The 23,566-nt window shown below is 50.3% G+C and overlaps 13 protein-coding genes across 13 annotated transcripts; 7 read left to right on the top strand and 6 right to left on the bottom strand.

Moving 5' to 3' along the window:
- Positions 1-1,598: 1,598 nt before the first annotated feature.
- Positions 1,599-2,291, bottom strand: BU24DRAFT_222406 (uncharacterized protein). Its single transcript, XM_033522069.1, has one exon. It carries the CDS (start codon positions 2,110-2,112, stop codon positions 1,702-1,704), a length of 411 nt encoding a protein of 136 aa, XP_033383148.1. The 5' UTR covers positions 2,113-2,291; the 3' UTR covers positions 1,599-1,701.
- Positions 2,292-2,471: 180 nt separating this feature from the next.
- BU24DRAFT_410514 (uncharacterized protein) lies at positions 2,472-2,863 on the bottom strand (the record flags this gene model as incomplete). The annotated part of the gene is made up of 2 exons (XM_033525994.1): positions 2,472-2,738; positions 2,807-2,863. The coding sequence occupies 2 exons, from the start codon at positions 2,861-2,863 to the stop codon at positions 2,472-2,474; spliced, it is 324 nt and encodes a 107-aa protein (XP_033383149.1).
- Positions 2,864-5,354: 2,491 nt separating this feature from the next.
- Positions 5,355-7,538, top strand: BU24DRAFT_222427 (uncharacterized protein). The gene has a single exon (XM_033522072.1). It carries the CDS (start codon positions 5,731-5,733, stop codon positions 7,453-7,455), a length of 1,725 nt encoding a protein of 574 aa, XP_033383150.1. The 5' UTR covers positions 5,355-5,730; the 3' UTR covers positions 7,456-7,538.
- On the top strand, positions 7,539-8,053 carry BU24DRAFT_222428 (uncharacterized protein). The gene has a single exon (XM_033522073.1). It carries the CDS (start codon positions 7,622-7,624, stop codon positions 7,979-7,981), a length of 360 nt encoding a protein of 119 aa, XP_033383151.1. The 5' UTR covers positions 7,539-7,621; the 3' UTR covers positions 7,982-8,053.
- A 135-nt stretch (positions 8,054-8,188) lies between these two features.
- Positions 8,189-9,528, top strand: BU24DRAFT_423728 (kinase-like protein). The gene has a single exon (XM_033528321.1). The coding sequence runs from the start codon at positions 8,422-8,424 to the stop codon at positions 9,415-9,417; it is 996 nt and encodes a 331-aa protein (XP_033383152.1). The 5' UTR covers positions 8,189-8,421; the 3' UTR covers positions 9,418-9,528.
- Positions 9,529-9,940: 412 nt separating this feature from the next.
- On the top strand, positions 9,941-10,904 carry BU24DRAFT_423729 (uncharacterized protein). The gene has a single exon (XM_033528322.1). It carries the CDS (start codon positions 10,074-10,076, stop codon positions 10,668-10,670), a length of 597 nt encoding a protein of 198 aa, XP_033383153.1. The 5' UTR covers positions 9,941-10,073; the 3' UTR covers positions 10,671-10,904.
- A 195-nt stretch (positions 10,905-11,099) lies between these two features.
- Positions 11,100-13,926, bottom strand: BU24DRAFT_423730 (glycoside hydrolase family 20 protein). The gene has a single exon (XM_033528323.1). It carries the CDS (start codon positions 13,474-13,476, stop codon positions 11,203-11,205), a length of 2,274 nt encoding a protein of 757 aa, XP_033383154.1. The 5' UTR covers positions 13,477-13,926; the 3' UTR covers positions 11,100-11,202.
- A 290-nt stretch (positions 13,927-14,216) lies between these two features.
- Positions 14,217-15,486, bottom strand: BU24DRAFT_423731 (uncharacterized protein). Its single transcript, XM_033528324.1, has one exon. It carries the CDS (start codon positions 15,294-15,296, stop codon positions 14,328-14,330), a length of 969 nt encoding a protein of 322 aa, XP_033383155.1. The 5' UTR covers positions 15,297-15,486; the 3' UTR covers positions 14,217-14,327.
- Positions 15,487-15,700: 214 nt separating this feature from the next.
- BU24DRAFT_442063 (P-loop containing nucleoside triphosphate hydrolase protein) lies at positions 15,701-16,950 on the bottom strand. Its single transcript, XM_033530499.1, has 2 exons — positions 16,739-16,950; positions 15,701-16,676 (listed from the first exon to the last, which is right to left on the bottom strand). The coding sequence occupies exons 1-2, from the start codon at positions 16,893-16,895 to the stop codon at positions 15,958-15,960; spliced, it is 876 nt and encodes a 291-aa protein (XP_033383156.1). The 5' UTR covers positions 16,896-16,950; the 3' UTR covers positions 15,701-15,957.
- Positions 16,951-17,142: 192 nt separating this feature from the next.
- BU24DRAFT_463567 (tRNA isopentenyltransferas-like protein) lies at positions 17,143-18,659 on the top strand (the record flags this gene model as incomplete). Its single annotated transcript, XM_033532137.1, has 3 exons — positions 17,143-17,214; positions 17,277-17,477; positions 17,532-18,659. 3 exons carry the CDS (start codon positions 17,143-17,145, stop codon positions 18,657-18,659), a joined length of 1,401 nt encoding a protein of 466 aa, XP_033383157.1.
- Positions 18,660-19,156: 497 nt separating this feature from the next.
- On the top strand, positions 19,157-20,237 carry BU24DRAFT_423734 (actin depolymerizing protein). Its single transcript, XM_033528325.1, has 3 exons — positions 19,157-19,550; positions 19,637-19,798; positions 19,852-20,237. The coding sequence occupies exons 1-3, from the start codon at positions 19,280-19,282 to the stop codon at positions 19,875-19,877; spliced, it is 459 nt and encodes a 152-aa protein (XP_033383158.1). The 5' UTR covers positions 19,157-19,279; the 3' UTR covers positions 19,878-20,237.
- A 375-nt stretch (positions 20,238-20,612) lies between these two features.
- Positions 20,613-21,486, top strand: BU24DRAFT_423736 (uncharacterized protein). The gene has a single exon (XM_033528326.1). It carries the CDS (start codon positions 20,760-20,762, stop codon positions 21,279-21,281), a length of 522 nt encoding a protein of 173 aa, XP_033383159.1. The 5' UTR covers positions 20,613-20,759; the 3' UTR covers positions 21,282-21,486.
- On the bottom strand, positions 21,438-23,504 carry BU24DRAFT_222533 (6-phosphofructo-2-kinase/fructose-2,6-bisphosphatase-like protein). Its single transcript, XM_033522074.1, has 4 exons — positions 23,327-23,504; positions 22,101-23,277; positions 21,877-22,053; positions 21,438-21,827 (listed from the first exon to the last, which is right to left on the bottom strand). Exons 1-4 carry the CDS (start codon positions 23,338-23,340, stop codon positions 21,594-21,596), a joined length of 1,602 nt encoding a protein of 533 aa, XP_033383160.1. The 5' UTR covers positions 23,341-23,504; the 3' UTR covers positions 21,438-21,593.
- Positions 23,505-23,566: the final 62 nt, after the last annotated feature.

Below are 23,566 nucleotides of genomic sequence, written 5' to 3' on the forward strand. Positions count from 1 at the left end.
AAGCACAGAACGATAGTTATTCCCACAACTACTCAATCAAGAACAGTTCGCATGACATGATGGGCCAGAGTGGAAATTGATCGGATCAACGGCTTTTGCCTTCGGACGTCTTGTCCGTAATCGCTCGTGGCATAAATGAATGCATCATAAATCGTAGGAGCATACCTATATCACCGTTTGGTGCTAGGTAAGAATAGACGGCGGACGTGCCCGTCTGTCGGCCTTGGAGACACGATGAATCGTTCTGGAGTTCCCCGTACCGTCCCGTCTCGGACTTCCTATCCTGGAAATCGTGAACATGTCCCTCCCGTTTATGGAGTGGAGTAACTGTATCTATTTTGGAGACATTGCCATTGTGGAAGAGCATATCCAGACGATAGAATGTCTATGCGATGGCGCTATTCGATCACTATTCTGGAAGGTGTATTGCCGTGCCATTTACGTTGATTCCATCGTCATATATGTCCGATGGACTTGTCCTGGACCGCGAAGGCCTGAGTTCACGGAGTGCGTTCGATGCGAAGCTCTGTTGACGATGAGCACATTATCATGTGTTCAGGCCGAGAAAGGCAAATCAGAAAAGTATGTGGGGATTGATGATCTACGGGAGATGAAGGACGGATAGCATCGATAAAGTAGCGAGCGCACAGAACAAGTACAAGTGGATATCGGTCCTGTTGATACAAGTAATTACTTGTAGTTATTGTACTTGTATCAGTTACAGAAGCGAGAGAAAGACAGGAAAATTGACGAGCGACAAGTGGAGAAGCAACCAAGCACCACCACTGCTTCAAATATCATCCATAAATTAAAGTCACTAACTAGTTGCAAGGGATGAAGTCACTGTAACAGTCAGTGTGTATGTTCATAGTGCAATAGCGGATTCTTAGCTAGGAAACAATTATTGCAAGAATCACCTATTCGCACTATTGGATATTTCGTTGGGTCATGGGCCGGTGTCCGGATCCGTGGAACATCGTTCCAGTTCGAGTTCGAGTTCCCGTTCGAGTCTCTGTCCCTGATCCTGTTTCTGTTCCTGTTCCTGAATGAACCCGTTCATTGTCGTTAATTAGTGCAAACCTAGCTCGAGCGAGCATGCTTGCTTGCCAGGCAAGGCGTGCCAGGGGCCTGGACTTGTCCTGTCCTGTCTTCCACTATACTGCATAGGTTGTAATTTATTCTCTACCGAGATTCGCACGGCCTGGGTTGGTGAGACGAGTTTCAGGGCCTTGCGCGCTGGGCATCCCCGGCGATGAAACGGGGCCAAGCGGGGCCTTTGCTTGCACTGGCATGGGAGGCAGCACGTTGGGGGAACGAATACGGGACGGGGGAAATTGGACTCGGAGGCAAATCATTTTGCCTTGGTGGGAAAGGAAGGGAGGAAAATTGGAGCGACGCGTCGACTTTTTTTCTTCGTGCGTTAGCATCGCAGGCAATGGAGCGAAGGAGACGAAGAAGGAAAAGTCGACGGTGCATCGGGGGCAAGCGGCGAGCATGTTCTGCGCTCGTACAAGTATCAACTACTCCGTACAAGTACACGGTTTACAAGCGATAGAATACTGAAGAGAAGACTATCCAGTCAGCAGTAGGAAGGATGTTTATCAGAAATCCGTACTTATGAAGTAGTCAAATGGATGCATGAATAGAGACTTGCACCATATCCGTAGCGCTTTACATGGCGGTACCTATAGAAATGATCCTTTAGTTAATTAACAGTACTGTAACTATATTATTCAGTACGAGTGATGCTGAAGTGGAGTGCGCAACCGTAATCGTAATCGCAATCGCAATCGTAATCGCAATGATCACAACACACGGCTTAGGATGATCCTCTGTGCATTGGATGGATACTCGGAGTGTTGATCCTGGAGCACGCGAAGGCACGTACTTGCACCTACACAGTGCACACCCGGAGAGCTGACGGACGGGTCGCAGCTGACGGACAATAATGAATGGATAGAATATGTTGAAAATAAATCTACCATTATGCGCGCGCTCTTCTCCAGCTATGCATGTAGTGAGTAGCGGCGTCTTTAGAAACGCGACCGGACAAAGAGGATGCGCAGAACTTCCTGAGTGAGGCAGAATGATGGTGATTATTGATGGCGGCATAAACCATTACCAAGGTGTGCGGGCGGACAAAGCACGAGCCCCACGATGGTATTTTATTATTAGATTAGATGATGATTGATGGCTGCAGGTCACAGGTGTTGGTGCAGATGCAGATGCAGATGCAGAATAGAGGCAGAGACCAAGGAGAGGCCAGAGACAGAGTGACTGGCCATCATCAACAGGCCCGAGACGCCGCTCTGCATAACCGCCGAGGAGACACGCAGGCACGCAGGCACGTCTGTAGGCACACTCAGATAGACAGACCCAGACGGATACACGACAGACAGGATCGGCATACGCACATTTGGGGGCCCAGGGCGTGATGGGACATTATGGGGTGTGAGTGGCTCGTCTAGACGCTATTGGAGTGGATGACCCCTCAGTGCGTTGTGCGGCGCGGAAGGTCTGTCGAGCAATGAGGGGAAGAATACTCGTAGGAAGACGAGCAATCCAATAATGGAGATGATCGGATCAGGAACAGTTCGTAGTATTAGTGTAGCTAGTTGATGCGTTGTTCGCTTGCTTACTATCGCTATTTTCCTTTCAGCGGCTGGCGGGCAGAGAGGTCTCAGGAGAAGGACCACAGGACTGGATGTTTGTGATTGCTGCATCTTCATGGATGATGTCTGTAATTGGGTGTTCACTGTTGAAGACCGGGTTTCCACAAGGAGGGAGGAACGCAACGGCTGCTTACGACGGCGCGACGGCGCGATGGCGACGCCGGACTGACGGCGGCGGTGGAGTGGGCCATTTCGGTGGGTTCGGATGCTCATTTCAGGGCAGCTTAGGTAGGGAGGAAGACATCGAATGGCGTAGTTGGAAATCTTGGTTTTCATCTTGAACCTTCTTTTCCATCCTGATTTTATTGTTTTAGATGTGGATGCAGTCTGTAATCGAGTATCTTTGATATGGATGTTTTAGAGGGAAGTGAAGTGAACATGGGAGTGATGCTGAAGTGAAGTGAAGGGTGAGGTGAAGGGAGGATTCGAATGGGATGAAAACATTGTGATTGGCCAGTCTAACCGAGCCTGTTTCATTTGTCGATGAGTGATGGGTCGGCCATACTAAGTTGGGACTAGCACCTGATACCCCTGTAGTGGTAGTTGGATTGGACTTGGATTGGACTGGACTGGACTGGACTGAACTGAACTGTTTACGGGCTAGACTCGATTAGACTGAACTAGACACGAATGGACTAGACCAGAATGGACTGTGACTGGCGTGACTGGACTGGGCGGGTTTGGCTGCTGCAGGGGCCGATTCTTGTGACTCTTCCGTCCCCTATGAGAGAATTACTGTAATGGAGATTTACCTGTTCCTTGTTAAGATGTTTGTTACTTGTAACTTGGTAAGTCGTTATCAATTGTTTAGTTGTGACTGTGCGATCCTGGTATTCCAGGTCAATTATGGGTTGGTTACAACTTACAAACGAGGTAGGTAGATGGTTCTCGGAGTATGCGGAATCTGATGCATGAGTGAACGGTTGATCAGGATGACCCTCAATTATGCCGATGTCAAACGTCCCCATCTGCTGTCTGTCTTCTGTCTATCTGTCCACATCTGTCCATCTACATTCTGCAGTGACAAGTATCAGTCGGTTTCGTCCGAGATGTACGGAGTACCGTTAGATACTTTAGATTAGGTGCCTTGTACAATTAGAATACTCAATGCGGAGGATGTGGTTCGAGCAAGCACTCATTTCATTCAAAGGCTTCGCGTTATGGTTAGCTCAACACTTCCCACCTAATGATGAGAACAATAATAGAATCATTACAACAAACAAGAGACTGACTGGATTGAACTGTTCTGGTAGAGACAAAGATGCAATATTGAATATTTCGTACACCTACTCGTACCAACTGTACCCCTAGTTGACGTTTGATGCTCATTGCAGCCCCTGACAGGGACCGTGCGGGGATATCACTCACCTCACATGTACCTCGTAACAATTCTCATACAATACGCACGCACACATGCACGCACGCCGCACGACGCAGCACGCACTCCCCATACCGTTACAGTTACAGTTACTACTTAGGTTAGTTGATGTGAAGGTGATGGTGAGGACAAAGGTGAAGGCGTAATTATTGTATACTGTGTACTCTACTCTGAGACGTTCACTCTCAGCCCGAATTCACCTCAGCTATCTACAGTACCAAGTAGCAAGGTCATTAATTAAGTACAAGTAGTAGCAGTGTAGAGAGGACTCGTAGGAGGACTCGTAATGGTAGACAGCTTCCCCGATTGGACTGCCCTATCGACCTCTTACCCATCACATCCCTACCCAGCACCCACCGAGTCACCAATCACATCTCCCCCTTCCCTTTCATATTGTTATTCGCCCTTTGCTTTGCCCGTGGCTCCTGCCCTCCTTTGCCCCCCCCTCCTTCCTTGAATCCTAACCCCTAGTCATCCACCCATCCCTCCATTACCCTCCTCATCCCTGCCCATTCCCTCCTTCCCTCCCTCTCTCATCCTTCTCGGGCTCTTCTAGCCTTAACCCATCTACCCATAACCACCTAACTACACCTAACACCACTAACAGTCCCTACCTACGGGCCTACGCCTACGCCTACGCCTACGCCTACGCCTACTTACACTAACTGTTGCCTCCAATCCCCCCCAATTCCTAATCCCTAATCCCTCCTCGCTCTCTCTTCTGCTCTTCTTTTTTATTACTCTTCTCCCCTTCCCATCTTCCTCACTTTCGTCTCCTCTCCCTCTTCGTCTCTCTTCTTCTTCTTCCACCTCCCACTCCACCCATTTTCTCTCCCACACCCCGTCCGCAATTCCACACTCCCTCTTCATCTCTCATCCACATCTATTAGTCGTCGTCGTCAAACCTTCACTTACTACCTACTACTAATCTCGCATCCTCCATTCGAGCGCGCCCAGTCCCGTCGCTCCTTGTTCCCACATAGATTCCTATCGCAACTCGAGAGAGCCCGCAAGTCGACTGCATCCGAAAACCATCAACCAACAATCATATCAACAAAAAACCCCATTCAACAAATTCTTCTTCTTGTTCGAAACAAACCAGACGCAGCAACACTGCCTGCTCCAGTCCCATCCTTGACTATTATCTGTATTCAGCCCTCTTTTGGCCTTTGTTCCTCAATCGCCGCTTCCCGCTCACCCAGACTCGCGCCTTCCCTCTGCCACTACTGCGCTGCTATTCTCGCTTAGCACCCGCCCAAAAACAGTGAAGCGCGTCCACCGACACTGAGCTCCTTCGTTGTTAATAGCTTCCTCCCCTTCCAAAAAAGAACTTACACACTGCCCGTCGGCCGGTTTACGATCGAAATTCCATCATCTATCTATCTACTACTTTACGCCTTCAGGCCTTACCGTCCTTAATCTTCTAATCCCACCACACCATCCATCCCTCACGTCCGACGTCTGCCTAACACGCACACGTTCACCTTTCACCGTCAGACGCTTCAGCTAATTCATCCTCGCGTCTCCGACATTCTTTGTACTCGCCGTTCACTGATCCTGATCCCTCGGACTCGAGAATTTCACTTCTGTATCCTCCCTCTTCCCGGTCTGCGACATTCATCCTCGCAGCTTAGTACGCTTTTATCCACATCCGCCTTTTAGACAAAGCAGATCATCAATATGAGCATGGACGCTGGCGGTCTCGCTCAAATGACTTACAACAACAATAACAACAACTTTGGCTCCAGCGGTGGCATTGGCCTGCCCACGGCCGGCTTTGCTTCCCGCGGCAAAGGTGCCTCTCTCAAGCGCCTGAGCCTCGCCTCTCCTCCCAAGGTCGCCTCCATCGCCGAGAATGGTGAGGTTCAGACTCCACGAACAAGCCGTTCCCACCTGCTCGCCGGCCTTCGCACGGCTCCCAAGACTCCGTCTTCTGCCCAGCCGCCTGCATCAGCCCCCTATGGACAGAACCAGCACAATCTTGGTGGCATGAACCAGGCCCGTTACACCAGGCAGCAGCAGAACTACAATGCCGTCCCGCAGACTGCCACTGGTGCTGGCTTCGGTGGTGCTGTTCGCAACCAGTACACTCAACAGCAACAGCTCCAGCAGCAGCAACAGCAGCAGCAGCAGCAGCAGCAGCAGATGCTCTACAACGCTCCTGACCAGATCCTGGCTCCCCCTTCGATCCAATACGACGACAACGAGCTCGACCCGAACATTGCGGCCCAGCTTTTGGCCACCGAGCTTTACCTCGCCCAGAGGCAGCAGCAACTCCAACAGCAACTTCTCAACCTCACTGTCCAGCAGTTCGGAAATGTCAACATGAACGGTGGCCTTCGCCAGAACCAGCAGTTTACCTCGAACCCCAACCTTCAGCAGGCAAACGCGTATGGACAGCAGTTGCAGGAGACTGGCCAGCCTGGCCTGTATGTGGTCTACAACCCCCTCACTGGCCAGTACCAGTACGCCATGGACCCCAATTACCAGCAGTCCCAGCAGGCAATCGACGATCTTGCAGTCCAGATGGTCGAGTCCAATCTGTCTCACTCGCCCCCTCCGCCAACTCCGCGCTTCGCAGGCTCGCCCCCAAAGATGAACACGCCTACTGTTCAGGTCTCTCCCCCGAACGAGATCACTCCCAGCCCATGGGGATCCCGCAGTGCCTCTCCTCCCAAGAAGTCGTCCACCCCACCCCAGGAAGTTGTCCCCCTGCCGCCCCCATCTGCCAACGCTTTCCGCCGTGGCCACAAGAAGCAGCCTTCTTCTCTCGCCTTGGAGGGCAAATCGGAGACTCTTGAGGGCCCCAAGTCGGCGCTCGTTCGCCCCGTCGGCTTCCCAGCCACCCCAAGCACTGGCACCTTTGGTCCCGGACAGGCTCGTGCTGGAGAGCATCCCACGCGCCAACCTCGCGGCCCACCCCCGCTTGAGGAGCTCCAGGCCAAGCCCACCACCAAGCACGAAGGCAGCAAGAACTTTTCTGCTCGTCAACGAAGACAGGCTGTCAGCAACCTCGTTCGTGCGGGAATCGGTCGTCGTGGGGTTCGCACTGGCAGCAATGGAAGCATGACCCCAGTGAGTGAGACTGAGATGTCTTTCCCGAACTCCGACAACGACACCGATAGCGTCCACAGTGCCGGTAGCGGAAGCCTCTCTGGCAAGCCCAGCATCGGCAGCCTTCGTGCTGTTGCCAATGGCGCAATCGGCTCCGAGAGGAAGGCTTCCAAGGAGCGTTCTCGTGACAGGACCTCTAACAGCGGCTCTTATACGGCCAACAGTGTCAGCAGCGAGGAGGGCTCCTTCGGTGGAGGCCTCGTTGAGATCCGCGTCGAGGAACCAGAGCGCCGACAGATGCCCAGGCTCGTCCTCACCAGCGCTGAGAAGCGAAAGAGCACCATGTTTTAAGTCATTGAAACTTGAACGATGGAATGGTCGCTACCTCTCCCATGAACCCTCTATTTAGGTTCTTTGTGCATATTTGGCGGCGTTCCACCTGGACCTCCGCATGTTATTACGGCCCCTTACGACTTTTTCCTTACTTTTTTCATTTCTTCTTTCTGTTGTGTAAGGAATGGATGGTTGCATTGGGTGGCTTTTCGCAGTGGTCCATGTTATTCTTGCAATTCTTTTCACCTTCGTCGCCTCGTCCGCAATGGCGTCTCGCCGTTTCGGTCGAGGTTCCTCTTCTCGGGTTCGATTTCTGATTCTTGCGAATTGCTTTCTAATGAGCACCCGTCCGCTTCTAGCTTATGGAGTATGGCCATCACAGAAGGGACGAATGGCGTTTTCTATAACACTCAACGAACCATCGAGCCTGCGGCTGATGGGTTCCTTGCATTCCTTGACCTTTTCAAATTTCTACCAGAAGACATCCAATGAGACGGAAAACTTGATTACACAAGAGTGGATGAGAGATGGGTGGATCATGTAGGATGAATTAACCTAAATGCCTTCATATTGGTTACAAAAACTTAGTTCCACTCTGCACTGTGATGTACATGGACTTGACGTGAATTTTTAAAGAACTTGAAAGCATTCTAACCGAAATTGAGATCAGCATGATTGCCTCAGTACTCCCGCACCGTTGAAAGTTGTAGTTCAACGACAACACGCTACTAGTTGGCTGTAATTGCTGATCAGTATCGAGTCTCCAGTCAAGTATGTGGCTTATCGATATGGTGTGTTTCCTTGATCTGGCGGGGTAGCTTCAACTTCGCCAAATCTTTCCACACGTATGAATGCACCTTCACAACACAACAACTCCGTACCCAGTGCACACCAAAAGGCCAACGAAAGAATAAACCTTTTATAAATCGGTGTAATTCTGTCGCTACCACCTTTTCGCCACCCACATCTCGATCCCGGGCCACCATGGCGCTCCCCGCCGCCTCACAAACGGCATCACCCTCAACCACCACCACCCAACCCTCCCACATCCTGCCCGCGCCCTTCACAAACTCACAACTCGAGCTCCTGACGCAAGGCGCCGAAGCCCTCGTCTACCGCACCCACTTCCTCACGCCCAACACGCCCGTAGTCCTCAAGTACCGCCCGCCCAAGCCCTACCGCCACCCCATCCTCGACAAGCGCCTCACCAAGCTCCGCATCCTCGCCGAGGCCCGCGTGCTCGTGCGCGTGCGCAAGGAAGGCGTGCCCGTCCCCGCCGTGCTGGGGGGCGACTGGGACAATGGGTGGCTTATGATGGAGTTCGTGGAGGGCAAGACGGTGAGGAGGGTTCTGGACGAGTGGGTTGAGCGCGGTGCGTTCAAGGAGGAGAGGAGCGCCAGCATTCCCGAGGAGGGGGAGGGGGACAATGACGCAGGGAAGCAAAACCAAGGAGGAGGAGGAGGTGATGGGGAGATCCTGGACCTGATGCGCAGGATAGGCAGGGCGGTAGCCAAGTTGCACGATCTAGCCGTCTGTCATGGGGATTTGACAACCAGTAATCTCATGTTGAGGGCGCCGCCGCCGCCCAAGGAGGAGGCGAGTCCCGAGGGTTCGTCACAGAAGCCGTTGGCGGGCAGACAGACCGTGTCGACTATGCGGGAGGCCGCTATGTCGGGTGAGGAGCCACCGGTAGCGGCGCCGTCGAAGGTTGAACCTGCGCGGGATTCCTCGTTGGCGGGAGATATTGTGCTGATTGATTTTGGTCTTGCGGCGCAGGCGACCAAGCAGTCACAGGATGAGGACAGGGCTGTGGACTTGTATGTGCTGGAGAGGGCGTTTGCGGCAACTCACCCCAGTGCGGAGTATCTGTTCCAAGAGGTGTTGAAGGCGTACGGGGAGAGCTTTAGCGACGCGAAGAGAGTGCTCAAGAGGTTGGCGGATGTGAGACTGAGGGGGAGGAAGAGGAGTATGATTGGGTAGATTTATGCTTTTGCGTGAGAAATACAAATTACAACTTAGATGAATTCTACGATCGTTGCATCTAGATAGCGCAGCATTCGCTACAGTTAAGTCGAAGCTGTGAATATCGAGCAAAATTCCGTTAAGACCTTCACCTACACTATTTCTGAGCCTCGAAACAAGGAAATGAGTATATGATCCAGTTCGCGAAGAAATTCGAACTTCGAAAGCCTGATCGTTGGCTACGTCACCTCTCTTGCTGCTCATATTGTTCCAGCTAGCATTGTACCGTCACCCTCACTTAGGGTTATACTATTGTTCCATCACCACGTCTGCGGAAGTTCGGTGCGACCTTGCATCCGAACTGATTCCTGGCCATCTACAACAATACCAATCCGAAACGAACAATGACATGTCCGGTTCGAAGTGCCACATGCCCTACGCAACGAGATTGTTCGGGACATGGTCTGTCACCCCCAACCTGTCGGGACGGTAGCAAACAGTCGATTGCTATTATTCAATTCGACAGGCTTCCAGCGAGGTACTTCCATGACTCCCATGCTGTGCTGCTATGTCCAGAACAATGGGGAGACGGCGTAGATCCAACGCCGTGTCGCTCTCTCGCATACAAGCGACACAATGGACGGGAGGGGATAATAGTAACATGGAAGAGATACATGTCTCTCTCCTTCCTCGCTGATGGCCATCCTTTTTCTCCTCTTCTTCCATATCCTACAAATCTCATACCGCTCACTACTTGTCAACTCCCTAAACACATCGTCAAACAAGTTATCAAACTTCTATCGTTGACCTGCCTCCAACACACTGCCAACAAACACGCAACCACACTCCTCATGTCCATCAAGTCATACACAACAATGGACCCAGCAATCCACTCCAAGCCATCAGCACATCTCCGCTACGGCCCCGATGTCTCCGTCGCATCCGCCCTGATACAACTCATGCTGAACGACTTCACCAACATCTTCACACCTACCAGACCTAACATGCTCAACAATCCATTCTCAATCCTGAACATCTCTTCTCGGAAACTCCAGCATCCATTCAAGGCCCCATCATCGCCATCGCCAACATCGATCTCCACACCGCCCATCCAGCCAGTCCAACCCTCTCGATACACCACCAAGCGAAGCACAATCGAGCAAACAGCCAACCATCGACGTGGTGATAGGGACGTACACGGCAACGATCCAGATCACCTGTCCTTCAGCTCCTCAGGACCCATCGGTGGCGTCCAGTGTGCTGTCATGTGAGTGGCTTCTTGGAGTCAGGGCTGTCACTTCAATGAGAGATTGCCTCAAACTCATTTAGTTGGATCGATAGAGGATCTGAGTCTTTTCCCTCCTCCGTCTCATACAGTCAGTAAGGTCTTATGGACTCGCTTTGCACAGGCTTTCTACAGGCTTTATCGAACGGCGGGAATGTACACACGCATGATGTACATACTTATCCTCTTAGTCGATTTCGGATGATTTCAGTATATTTAGATGGGTTCCAAGTATCTTCTTTGCTTGTCTTTCAAAACGTGGGTGGGTTATATGGTCGGTGTTTTCTTTTCCTTGGGAGTTTCTCAGTATGATGCTTCCCCTTTTTCAATATGAGTGGAGGCTACATTGCATAAGAGGGAGGACTAGTATATCTTATCCAAGTATCTCTTATTACAAATCATTCATTATTCATTACTTGTGTCGAGACGCTCATTGGTGAGGATGTTACTTTCTTCCAATTATACTAGATTGGTATCACATATGCTACTTCTGCCTCAGATGAGTAGGAAACCTGCCCTCACATAACGACGAAAACGCTCGCAACAAGAGCCACGACGAACGTCCAGCACCAGCTCTGCCCTACCCTAACACTAGAATTAGGATACGGGCCGGTATAGTTACCACCCTCTCCCCCAGAAAGCAGGCCCCTGCCTCCCGTACCGGCCTCGAGCACCAAACCCTCCACCCCGCCCTCGACGCCATCCACCGGCGCAACAAGCGCCATCTGGCTCCAACTGAACAGCGTGTTCCTCCCGCCGAACACGAAGACTTCGAACCGCCCCGCGTACGCGCCGCCGACCCACACCCGGCTCCCATTCACGACGTCCGTCTCGATGCGGATCTGCGCAGGGAACTCGATGGCCACGGGCGCGTGGGTGGAGCTGCTGACGTTGGACCAGATGCGGCCTGGGTGGCCTGGGTCGTGGCCGTCTGATTCCGACGTCGAGCGCAGCGGGTACGGGAAGTTGTCTGCGGTGGTGAAGACGAGGGAGGTGACGGAGGTCTCGTTCGTCGTGACCGTCTGGATGGAGAGTGAGGTGTCGGGTCCTGTCAGATTGAACGGCGAGGTGGCGTTGATGGACAGCGTGTATGGAGGACCGTACGATCCCTTTCCTAGCGAGGTTGATTGCGCATTGCTGGAGTTCGACGACCATGATAGAAGCGGGGTAGCCTTCGATGGGGATTGCAAGTCTGTGAAGCGTCGTTCGAGGTTCTGGCCCGGTGCCTTTGGTATGAGGAGCTCGAGTGTAGAGGCGAGCGTCGATGCGGTTATGTTGACGCCCCGTCTGCCCGACCAGCTGCGCGCTGCGACGACCGGAATCCCGTCGCGCATCGCGTAGTAGCCTTCAAGCTGTGTCGTAGCGTCCGGTCCATTGTCACTCCATGCCGCGAGTATGGCACCACGGTTGCCACTTGCGCCCGGCTCAAGCTGCTCGGTCTTGTTGACGAAGTTGAAAAGTGAGGGATCCCATTGCCAGCCCTGCTCGTTGGCGAAGTTGAGCGTCCGCGTCACGTTGTAGAACTGTGGGTACGTCGCCGGTAAGATTGGGGTGTGGTCGTTCTTCAGGCTCATGTACGCCCACCAGTCCTCCGAGTTGATCAACGGGTATCCCTCGTCCTGTAACTTCACAGGGTCTGACTCCCCGTATTGCCAGTGCTGGATCGTGATGTCAGTTGACACGGTGAAGTTCTCGGAGGGTTCGTTGGTGCCCCAGATGCGAATTCTCTTGCCTGAGGTAGTGTTGACCCAGTCGGACATCTCGTTTACGAAATTGATGTAGACGTCGGCGAGCTTTGAGTCGTATTCGTCCGCGCCAATGTGCACTTCTTTTGTTTGGAACCAAGGCAGGAATTCGGCCCAGAGTGCCTTCACGGTGGGGATCGATTCAGGATGGCTCAGGTTGAGGAGATCCTTCTTTGGCAGTGCGAGCTCTGGCTTCCATTTCGTGATGGCGAGACAGTGGCCCGGTGCCTCGATCTCCGGGATGACTGTAACGCCTCGTTGTGCGCAATGCCGCTGGAAGTCTTCAAAATCCTCCCGCGATAGCGTCTCATTCTTGCGCTCGATGATACCTTGCAGATTTTCATCCTCCGGATAGAGCGAGAAATGTGAGAAGACCTTGTTCCACGTCTCGTTATGCCCACGATTCAAGGGATAATTGTCACTCGAGTGGTAGTGGAACTCGGAGATCTTGAAGAACGAAGCATATGTACATAACTCTTTCAGAAACTCCGGCGTGTACCATTTGCGTCCAGCGTCCAGCATGTAGCCTCTCGTGCGGTAGGCCGGTGCGTCGATCACACGGCCCGGCGTCAGGGAGGATCCCTTTGCAATCAATAGTTCTTGGAGTAATGTTCTTGTGCCCCAGAACATCCCGCGGGAGCCTGTACCACCAATGAAGATGCTATCTGCACTGATCTCTAATTCGTATCCTTCTTCCGTTTCGACTCCATTTTCGTACTTGACCTCACTTGTATCGCCCTTGAAAGATCCTAATAATATGCCGGTCGACGGGAGATTGTCAACGACCTCAACTGTCCAGCCTGTTCCAAATAATTGCTCCAGATCCGAGCGGAAAGTCTCAGCAAACTCTTTAGCTGTGGGCGGTATGAGCGTCAGGCCAGTGGTATCAGTGCGGTCTGCGAAAGCGCTGTCAAGATAGATAGTCTTGGGCGCATTGCTGAGGGAGAAGCCAGTGGACGAGGTATTGTTGGATGTCCACTTGATAGGAGGCAAAGGTTGCAGAGCGGCTGCAACGCCTGCAAATGCGGCCAGACACCGAATCCACATCGCTACGTGAGATTTCCGTGCAGATAGAGTTGTCTTACGTCTGTAAACATGGCGGGCTTCCTTGGTTTTGTAGGATTCAGGTACATATTCAACCGGGGATCAGATCAGCAATTCCAGTAACCCTGCACTGCCAACTAGCGGGCCGGTACCAATCGTAGTATTTTCCCCGCATGCTCACGTCCTGCTCAATGTAACCCTCACGAGAGCCAAGATGATATGAAGCATGTTGATGTGAGCTTACACGGTAGGCAGCTGGCCTGCTCGTGACAGTTACGGGAGTATCTTTTACGAGGGGTGGACGTGTTTAGGTTCCCGTGGTAGGAGTTACATCGCGGGGCGGGGGGCGAGAGCACCCGCCCTGCAGTTGCGACTCTGCGGGACGTTGCCCTTCGTACTTCGGGTTGCTGAATGCAGGCATCCGCGCATTCAATAGAAGTTCCGTCACCGCTTCTATCTAGCGGGTAACTGACTGAATTGTCGATGCTTCAACTGGCCTAAGTTATTAGACTACAGGAGAGTTGGATCACGGTGACTTCGATATGTACCTACAGGACAGCAAGTGTAACATAGTTGCGATAACACTAGCCCCGCTTGTTACAGTATGGATCTACGCGTTGACGGCCATCTTTATCTGTACCATTTTTGTACGCATGGGATAGTTAGTTGACGCAAGGTGGGTTCGCTTTTCCGGTTCTCAGGAAACATCAATCGGGGTGTATGGGTTGAGGTGATTGAAGTCCTGCTAGATCGGGTCATAGCCATGTACAAGTCGGGATCTATTCGTTGCACATAAATGTCTACCGATACAGCAGAAATACAGTTGTAAAATTAATACATGGTAACCAAGAAGATCAGGGAGCCTTGCGAGAAGCTTCCCAATGTACAAGTGGATCTGTGTTCTTGATAGCGTGTAGCAGCTTGCTTGCCGTCTGGCGACCTTTGCTGCTTTGATCCTTTTCAAACATGGTCGCAGCCATTTTCATTAGAGCAACCATGCTAAATAACGCATCGCGACCAGAGACATGCCATCCTGTAGGACGGAATCCTAATCCGTAGCACAGTTCACGCAACGAGTGACCGTGCTTCGGTTCGCGCTGGCGCAAGAAATGGCGGAGAGCCTTTGCGATCTCCATGGTGTCTACATATTGCACAGGTGCCTGTAGTGCAAAACCCAACCTTCTCAATATGTCCATATCACTTCGGATTCCATGGCCAACTATGACCAATGGGCGCCATGTTTCGGCTGGTGGAGTCAATGTATTTCTTTCGTTGTCCAGCCTGAGTATCTTGAAATGCTTCGATCTACAGCAAGCATGCGTTTGTTCCGTGCCATACTCATGGCAAAATATTCGCTGTAGTAGTTGATACAACCTATTGTAAGGAACAACAGCCCTGGCATTGTAGTCGAATTGGGATGCCGCGCGCCTTTGCTTCCTTTTCCACATGCATATGGCAGATTGTAGTTTGCTTTCTGGAAGCCCTGACTTAATTGGCAAACCTATGACATAATTGTGAGATTGGATAAGGTGGTGGCAATGTACATCGATATCATCTCGAAGGTAGCGACTGTCCATGTATGCTGCACCGATCTCGATAACGGTTTTGGTTGATTCGCAAACTGAGATGTCGACTGCTAGGAAGATGGGATCGGAGTCATTTGGCGCAGATTGTTCTTCAGAGTCATCGTGGAGCTGTGATGTGAAGATGTCGTACAGGTGGTTCAGCTTTGGTGGCAATCTGTGAGATGGAAAATGGAGTGGTCCCCTCGTGATTATCTTGTGCCGGAAGGTATGCTGCAGCTTTGGTAGATGGTGTATCATTGGGAGCAGCCTCTCGTAGATAATGAAATGATGAAGTCGTTCATTTGTTCAGACCCATGGCTTGACGATTTAGGTTGTGCGGGTTCTAATAGTGACACGAATTGTTCGGAGGAAAAGTCTCAATGAAACTGGGGCCATGAAGTCCCCTTTCGAGAAGTGATGTTGATTACTTTTTATGGGCGTATGTTAGAAGGTTGGTCACGGTTGGGAACAGGCCAAAGCTGCAGGACCCACCGAACTCGCTCAGAGGGGTCGTGCGTGGACACGAAACCACGAGGCATAATTAAGGCGAATCTATCAATTGCTTGCTCTGCAAACAGAAACTCCAAAATAAATCTGTATGAGCATAATAGTTATCACAATGAGTACCTCTCCCACCCCAAAGTCAAGACAACATATCTTGGGTGGAGCCTGTACTTTTTGGAAAAAGCAAGGTCCTATAGATAAGTAAATGTTGAAATTCTTGAGCTAGCTATCATCGATGCTGAGATATGTCTAGTTACGCTAATGCGAAATAAAGCAACTACCCATGTTGAAATACGAAATTGGGTATCATCGTTGAGTTTCCTTACAAACGCCAAAATGAAAATATGCCCGCAGTGTTGAAGCAGGACGCCATAAAAGTCGTTGTCGCAAAATTATGCCAATGGAGTAGCAAGGACTAATGAGCCTTCTCTGCACCATAACCACCCTTTCCCTCCAGATTCTCATATGCCTTTCCCTCAGGCTGCTTCCCGTTTCTTGGGCCACGTTCGTCGAGATCTTCCTGTAGCCAGCGGAGGACAAGTTCACCAAGTAGACTGTTGGCAGACACAAATCGTGTGTTGGGCTCTGCGAGTACGTTCAATTCTTCCATGCTTCCCCACTTCTTCACTCTGCCCAAGGACATATGTACGAGATGTGTTGGCCATGTAGCAAGATTGTCCAATATATGCGTGGCATATACGATGGTGCAGGGGCGCGTCTCGGTTTCCTTCTTCAAGAAGTTTAGGAAGTTGGAGCGAGAAAGAAGGTCCAGGTCGACGGTGATCTCGTCCAGCAACAGTATTGACCATGGTCGGAGAAGCCCCATAGCAAGTTGTACTCTTCGTCGCTCACCGTCAGACACAGCATGCATGTGCCACGAGAGATCGATATCCAAGATTCGGATGAGTTCATCGCGCCTCTCATGGTAGTAATCGCCACCGACGGAGGACAGGAGGGTCGGTACATCGATATCAGTTCGTACGATGGGGTTGAGCACCCATTCAAGCCCAAGGTATGTGACGCCCTCTAGTCCGAATTTGAAAGGGTCGACACCTGCAATCGAGACTGAGTTGGCTGGGGCCATCCGCTTGCCAGACAGCAGACGCAATAGTGTTGTTTTTCCAGCACCGTTGGCTGCACGTAATAATTAGCTCGCAATCCTATTGTTCAGACATGTAAAATCTCTCGAGTCATACCTCCTACAAGCAGCGTTCGGCTTCCTGGAGGCAATCCAAGGAACACGTCCTTAAGCCCTGAAGAGCCATCAGGGAAAGCGTAACTCAGATTTTTTACGTCAATTGAAGGTGCGATGGAGTTGTCGACCACCTTTGAATTGGTTTGTGCTTCCGCCATTGTTCCTCGAGTGTTTGGAGAGTTGAGATGTGCGGATAGCCCGAATTATATTTTCAAACTTTCGGAATGCAACATCAGACCAGCGGTCGAGCTATTTCATGACGGCATCTCGTTGCGCTAGACCATAAATAGAAGGCGCTTCAGAGTCATTTTTTTCGGCACTTCGTTTCTCCACTACGCATTGATTCTCGGCCACCGCCATTATTGAATGCATGTTCGTGCGGTACGGCTTCTGTCCTCATTCAGGATGGCCTCACGGCCTCAGGTCTTTAAGCCTCTGGTGACAGTCATTGGCGCCACAGGAACAGGAAAGTCGGATGTACGTAAACAACATACATCTACCAGAAGGACACGATAGTGATAGCTGCTCACAACTATAAGCTAGCAGTAGAATTAGCTCGCAAATTCAATGGAGAGATCATAAATGGGGATGCTATGCAGCTTTATCATGGCCTGCCAGTCATCACAAACAAGATAACGCAGGGTGAGCGAAAGGGCATTCCTCACCATTTGCTGGGCTGCATCGGGCTCGAGGAAGAGACATGGTCTGTGGGAAAATTTGTTGAAAGAGCCTTGACAGTAGTATGATATTCGGCACTATGACAGGCCTTCTGCATAAAGATTGACATTTTCCAGATTGAAGAGATCAGGAGCCGAGGAAAGGTGCCTATCTTAGTTGGAGGTACACACTATTATACCCAGTCTCTCCTCTTTCAAGACACACTCTCAGACCAACCTCTGCTTGATTCGGAAGATCGATCACAGCAGTTTCCTATCCTTGACGAATCGACAGATGTCATTCTCCAACGGCTTAAGGAGGTTGATCCGGTCATGGCAGATCGGTGGCACCCCAATGACCGTCGCAAAATCCAGCGGTCTCTGGAGATATATTTGCGAACGGGAAAGCCTGCATCTCAGATATATGATGAACAGCGATCAAAACGTGCTAATCCGTCTAGTACAGCGGAGTGCCCGGGAATGGAAACCACAGAGGAAGAAACTGGCCTGAGATTTCCCACTCTTATATTTTGGGTCCATGCTTCTAAAGATGCCTTACATCGTAGGCTAGATGCTCGCGTTGATCGAATGATAGAAAACGGGCTTTTAGACGAGGTACAGATGCTATCAGACTTCAAAGCATCCCATGAGACCCAGACAGGCCAAGCAATAGATCAGACACGGGGAATCTGGGTATCAATTGGCTATAAAGAATTCCTAGAGTACCAGGCGCATCGATTGGACTCGCATATACCAGATAAGGTTCTTCAAAAGACCAAAGTCACCGCCATTGAGAAGACACAAGCGGCCACACGACAATATGCAAATCGCCAGCTAAGGTGGATACGCATTAAGTTTCTGAATGCGCTATTAAGCGCTCGTCAGAAGAATAAATTGTTTCTTCTGGACGGCTCGGATCTCTCGCAATGGAATACACAGGTCATTGCGCCCGCCTTGGATGTCACAAGTTCATTTCTTTCGAACCAACCGCTTCCCGAGCCTACTACTCTATCCGAAACAGCTTGCGAGCTACTCAGCCCTAAGAGAGACTATGATCTGGGACAGCGTCCTGATCTTTGGCAGAAGAAGACATGCGATGCATGTGGAACTGTGTCAGTTACCGCGAATGATTGGCATCTGCACATCAAAAGTCGGGGGCATAGGAGGATGGTAGCAGCAGAGAAGAAACAGAAGCATTTTAGACAAGCAGGTGGGGAGAAAACAAATGAGGACATGCTGGACCTTATGGAGGACTACCAGCAATAATGAGAGTACCAGATAACCTAGACAGTAAGAAAAGGATCCGTGACCCTGCCAATACTACATCATCCCGTTTGTGAACAGAGTGCACGTTGTCTGTCTGTCCTGTGCTTTTCAATTTTACCATAGACAGTTCTTCATGCGCTGAAATACCAGTAATTCATACTTTCTGAGCTTGTTTGTGAGCCGATTGAACGAAAGGTATTGCAATGGTTCGTTGCACTAGTTATATTGCAAGTATACAGACGAGACCATTCTTGTGAAAGAACATGCAAATCAATTTACTCTAATCATCAATCTTTTAACAGAAACGATTCTCCAGTACCTAAGCCCTGCTTCTGGCCTCACATGAATGCCCTTCCGAAGATTCTTGCTGTGCTTGCATTAGTCGTGTCAGTTTGAAACTGGACAGATGTTGAACCCATGCACGGACCCCCAATCGCTTCTTTCGATGCATACTAAACCGACCTTAGCCCCGCACTAAATAAATGATAAGCGAATACCCTCAGTTCCCCCCAAGACTATCCACAACTCTTCTCACCATTCACCCCTGCATTCTTCTCATTCACGTCCTCTTAAGACCCCGGGAGACACCCCACTATCGCATCACGTCCCAGTAATTCGAAATGCCTGCCCCCAGTGATATCTTGTCGGACCCAGACATCGCCCAGGCGTACGAGGATGTCCGGTCCGACAAATCAGAGACGACGTGGCTAGTCTTGAAGTACGCTTCTGCCACTTCAGATTCACTGAAACTAGATAAGACGGGCACAGGTGATCTTGCAGAGATGACCGAGGCACTGGGTGACGACGAAGCCGCTTATGCGTACGTGAGGGTCAAGTTGGGGAACGACGAGTACTCTGAAAGAACCAAGTTCGTGTTTGTTGTCTGGGCCGGTACGTAAGATATATGAGATAGATGGGAAATGACATGCGTGAGCTGCGAATAGTACATAGCTTTGGTATTGACTTGCTGTCTACAGGCCCCCAGACGAAGGTTATGCGCAAAGCCAAGATGAGTTTCCAGAGTGGTCAGGTGAAACAGGTCATTCGCACTTATGCTGTCGAAATTCAGACAGGAGACAAGAAGGAATTGGAAGCTGATAACGTAACCATGAAGCTGCGGAGAGCTATGGGCGCAAACTGTAAATCCACCCTCATTTCAATTTGTTTTTGAGACCGAACTAAGCCAATCTAGATGATCGCCAAGGGAGCAGTTATTAAAGGGCAACGACTTTGTACCCGAATTGGACCAAATCAACTTTGCATAAGGGATGTTTTAGAACATATGAAGATACTGATGAGGACTAGAGGATCATGACGAACATTGAACGCGTTGAAGCGATCATGAAAGCCACTGGTGCAACTTCCAGTAACGTAGATTTTGCATCTATAAGTAAACTCATAGTATATGTTTTCTTCTTTCTTGAGCCTGGAAGTCCTCGTGGAGACTCAGTGAAATCACAATCAACATCTTGCTAAAACGAACATGATTAGACAAATGGCGTATTTTGACCTGTAGGTCACTTATTTCATATTCGGACATGTAGCGCCCTCTCACGTAGGATCAAAAATCATTCGAATCAAAAGCACTCTTTTATGGCATCAATTTGCTGCTTCGATTGCTCCAAAACCTGCCTGAACACTAGGGTCAAGTCTTAAGAAAACAAAGGCGGACCTATTGGGATAAAAGTCGACGTTTGATAACCCAATAAAACTGCTTTCGAAGAAATCAGGACATAGATATTTGCACACAATCTAGTGTACACACAAAGGCAGAGTGCGATGCAGTTATCTCGCAAACGCGCTTCAGCTAGATGTTGCGGCATATCAATACAGCAAATTGTGCATGCTCTGATTAGCAAGTACGTGAGTTTTCCCTATCAGGCCTAGCCGAGTCTCAACACCATGAACGAGAACCTGGCTCGAATGACATGCCTTTCCGTTTGTCAAACCTCAACCATATCATCCGCATACCAACACTACATACGTTTGCCAATATCTATTGAGCCTGCCTCATCATTTGTATCAAGCAAGTATATTGCAGTACCCGATAAATGAGCCCAACCTAAAATAATTCTGAGCCCCTTCTTAAGCATCAGAACGATGTCTGGAAACCCATTACCCTTGTTGTTGCTCTCCGAAGGTGTCTTGAAAGTGATCGGGGGTTCTGTTTTCCTTTTCTCGCCGACCACCATCCTTAAGAATCTTCAGTCAGCGCCATGTACAGCGACATCCATATCACTCATCCGCAACTTGGGAACGCAAACACTAGCATTCAGCATCCCCCTATTCCTAGCCGCGCGAAATGATGTTGTTAGCATAAAGAGTAGGCGGCTGGTGTATTGGACGCTCTTGGGCAGAGAGGGATTGCTTGCGCTCGGTTTATTGGGGCAGATTGGCTGGAGCCATGTTGGCCAATGGAAGTCTCCGGTCGATAAAGGAGCTGAAGAGCGGGAAAGATTGTTGGAGGAGGGTCTTGGGTACGATCTCAAAGGACGCGATGAGGACGTTCGTTGGGACGAAAGGGTGCTAAGAAAAGGGTTGCTGCTCTGGGTCGCAGAACTGACGCCTTTCATTTTGGGAAGAATTTGGATTCTGACGATGAAGAAAGATTGGTTTGTCTAAGCCACTGTGCAACGCATTGTCATTTGTCAATCCATCAATCCCAATGTATCCGCAATATGCCGAGTCATGCTTGTTAGAGTCGCAATAATATCATGCGCTGTATGTAAAATGACCGTATTTGTTCAAGGTATAATCTATCTACTTGCATGCATAGACTCCAACCTACGCCCAATGTCGCTGCACGCTACAAATGAATCAAGAAAACTGCCAAGTTGAAAAGAGTGCCCAAGAGTAGATGTATATAGAAAATCATAGAACGTTATATGAACTCATCTAAGAATGTGTATAGCTCCCATCAAACCAGATCCTTTTCTAATCGGCGGGATTGATGTGGGTGTCACGTAATTGTAAGGGCTGAGGACCTCGTTGCTGCGGAGTAGCTGTGCCCGATGTGGCTTGAGGTGTGCCCAAACCAGGGAACGGGCTGACAGTGCCACTTGGTGGAACGGGAATCTGGATATCTTCTGGGCTAGCCGGTACCATTCGTTGCGGAAGGCCTGGAATCTTGATACGCTTGGCAACATTGTTGTAGCTCGATGGAATAATCTGCAGGCGTTAGTTGGAACTCTTCATTGAACAAAGCCTTGCAACATACTTCAATAATTTCATCACGTGGAAAGTCGAGTTTGGGTATATCCGCGGCATTGCATGCCATGAGATAACCGTAAAGAACACGCAGTACGGACTCGTGAGCGATGATGAGCAAATCATTCTCCTCACGCTCGAGCTCAAGGATGATCGGCTCCATTCGAACAGCTAAATCGTGATAAGACTGCAAGAAGTCAGTATGATGGTCACGCTATCAATTTGGGCACTGACTTCAGCTCTAGGATATCGATGATGGTAGGGATCGGCTTCATGTTTTGCGACCTCGTCGGGAAATTCCTCTCGAATCCTTCGCTCAGACATTTTCTCACATACGCCAGGGTTCATCTGACTCATTTGCGATCGCTGGCGCACGCGGTAGCCACGGGATGCGAGTTGATCTGCGGTTTGCACAGTACGCCGGCGGGTGGAAGTCCAGATCGTTAGCGGTTTAAGAGCAGCATCAGGGGCGCCCTGCTCTACAAGCTTTTGCCTTTCTTCCTCGCGGTACTGCAACAAAACTTCGCTCATCTTCTTCGCGTAATCATGCCCTTCTTGGGATAGTGAGGCATCAGCCTTGTAAGAATCTTCTTCTCGTGCAGTTCCAGCTCTTGCAAAGTACGTTTGTCGCGATTTGATGTGCAAGTTGAGTAGATAGAAGACAATTCGCTGCGAAAGGTATCCAAATGCACAGTTGTTCACCACTACTCGCTCACCGGCGTTGATCATCTTGATCCAATGCAAGTCTTGCTCTTCCATAGTCTCAAAATGGGGAATTCGTGAGTTGATCCGAGCCAAGTAGTCCTGCACAGCATCTTCGTCCTTCCAGTCTTGATAATCCGGCGATGAGATCTTTACGCGCCGGACATTTTCCTGGATGATGCGCTCGTCAGTGCAATGGGACTCGATAAAAATCGTCTGGATGCCATTCTTGGCAAACTCCTTCGCAAGGGACTTGCGCCCTGCAGAGATGGCGTTGACCGCGTCGTATATGGCAACCTGTCCCTTCTCGTGTTCCAAGAAGTGATAGATATCCTCACGACATTTCTTCAAAATTTTGTTGCGAAGCAACACTGACTGTGGAGATGCATTCATGAAGAAGTAGTCATCAGGAACATCCTTTCCAGGGCCTAGAGTGGCTCGCCGGTAGTCACCAAGGTGGAAAACGTGGGTTTTTACACCCAACCACCGAAGGTAGCGCGCTACAGCAACGGAAGTGTGGGTTTTGCCTCGTGCTGGGAGGCCAACAGTCGCAATTACAATCCGTCCCGAATGGAAGAGTCGGCCAGATTCAGTGCTGTACAATTGGGCAGGTGCCATTTCCTCCTTTGCTGGAAGATCGTGAATAGCATCCACGAACGTACTCGACCGCCGCCGAAAGCGGGGTGAGTTGGCGTATATCTCTGCAGTCCTGTTCATGGTGAATATTGAAAGCATTGAGATGTTCGGCGATAACTTACAATAAGGTATCCATGACTGCACTGCGATCTATGGAGGTCTATGAACCAGAAACAAAGGTGAAAGGTATTTGGAAATGAAGAGAACTCTAATCTAATAGCACATGAAAGAGATCCGAAGCCGAAGCCCTCGAGTTGGTAAATTGATTGATCTTTACTCCAGGTCCCAGGTCAATAACGGAATGTCAAGATTCGGGCCCGGGCGTGGGCGTGCCAGGGTGTCGGAAGTGGTGGTCAGTTCCC

This window comes from Aaosphaeria arxii, assembly GCF_010015735.1.
Source record: "Aaosphaeria arxii CBS 175.79 unplaced genomic scaffold BU24scaffold_5, whole genome shotgun sequence".
Classification (NCBI taxonomy): Eukaryota; Fungi; Ascomycota; class Dothideomycetes; order Pleosporales; genus Aaosphaeria; species Aaosphaeria arxii.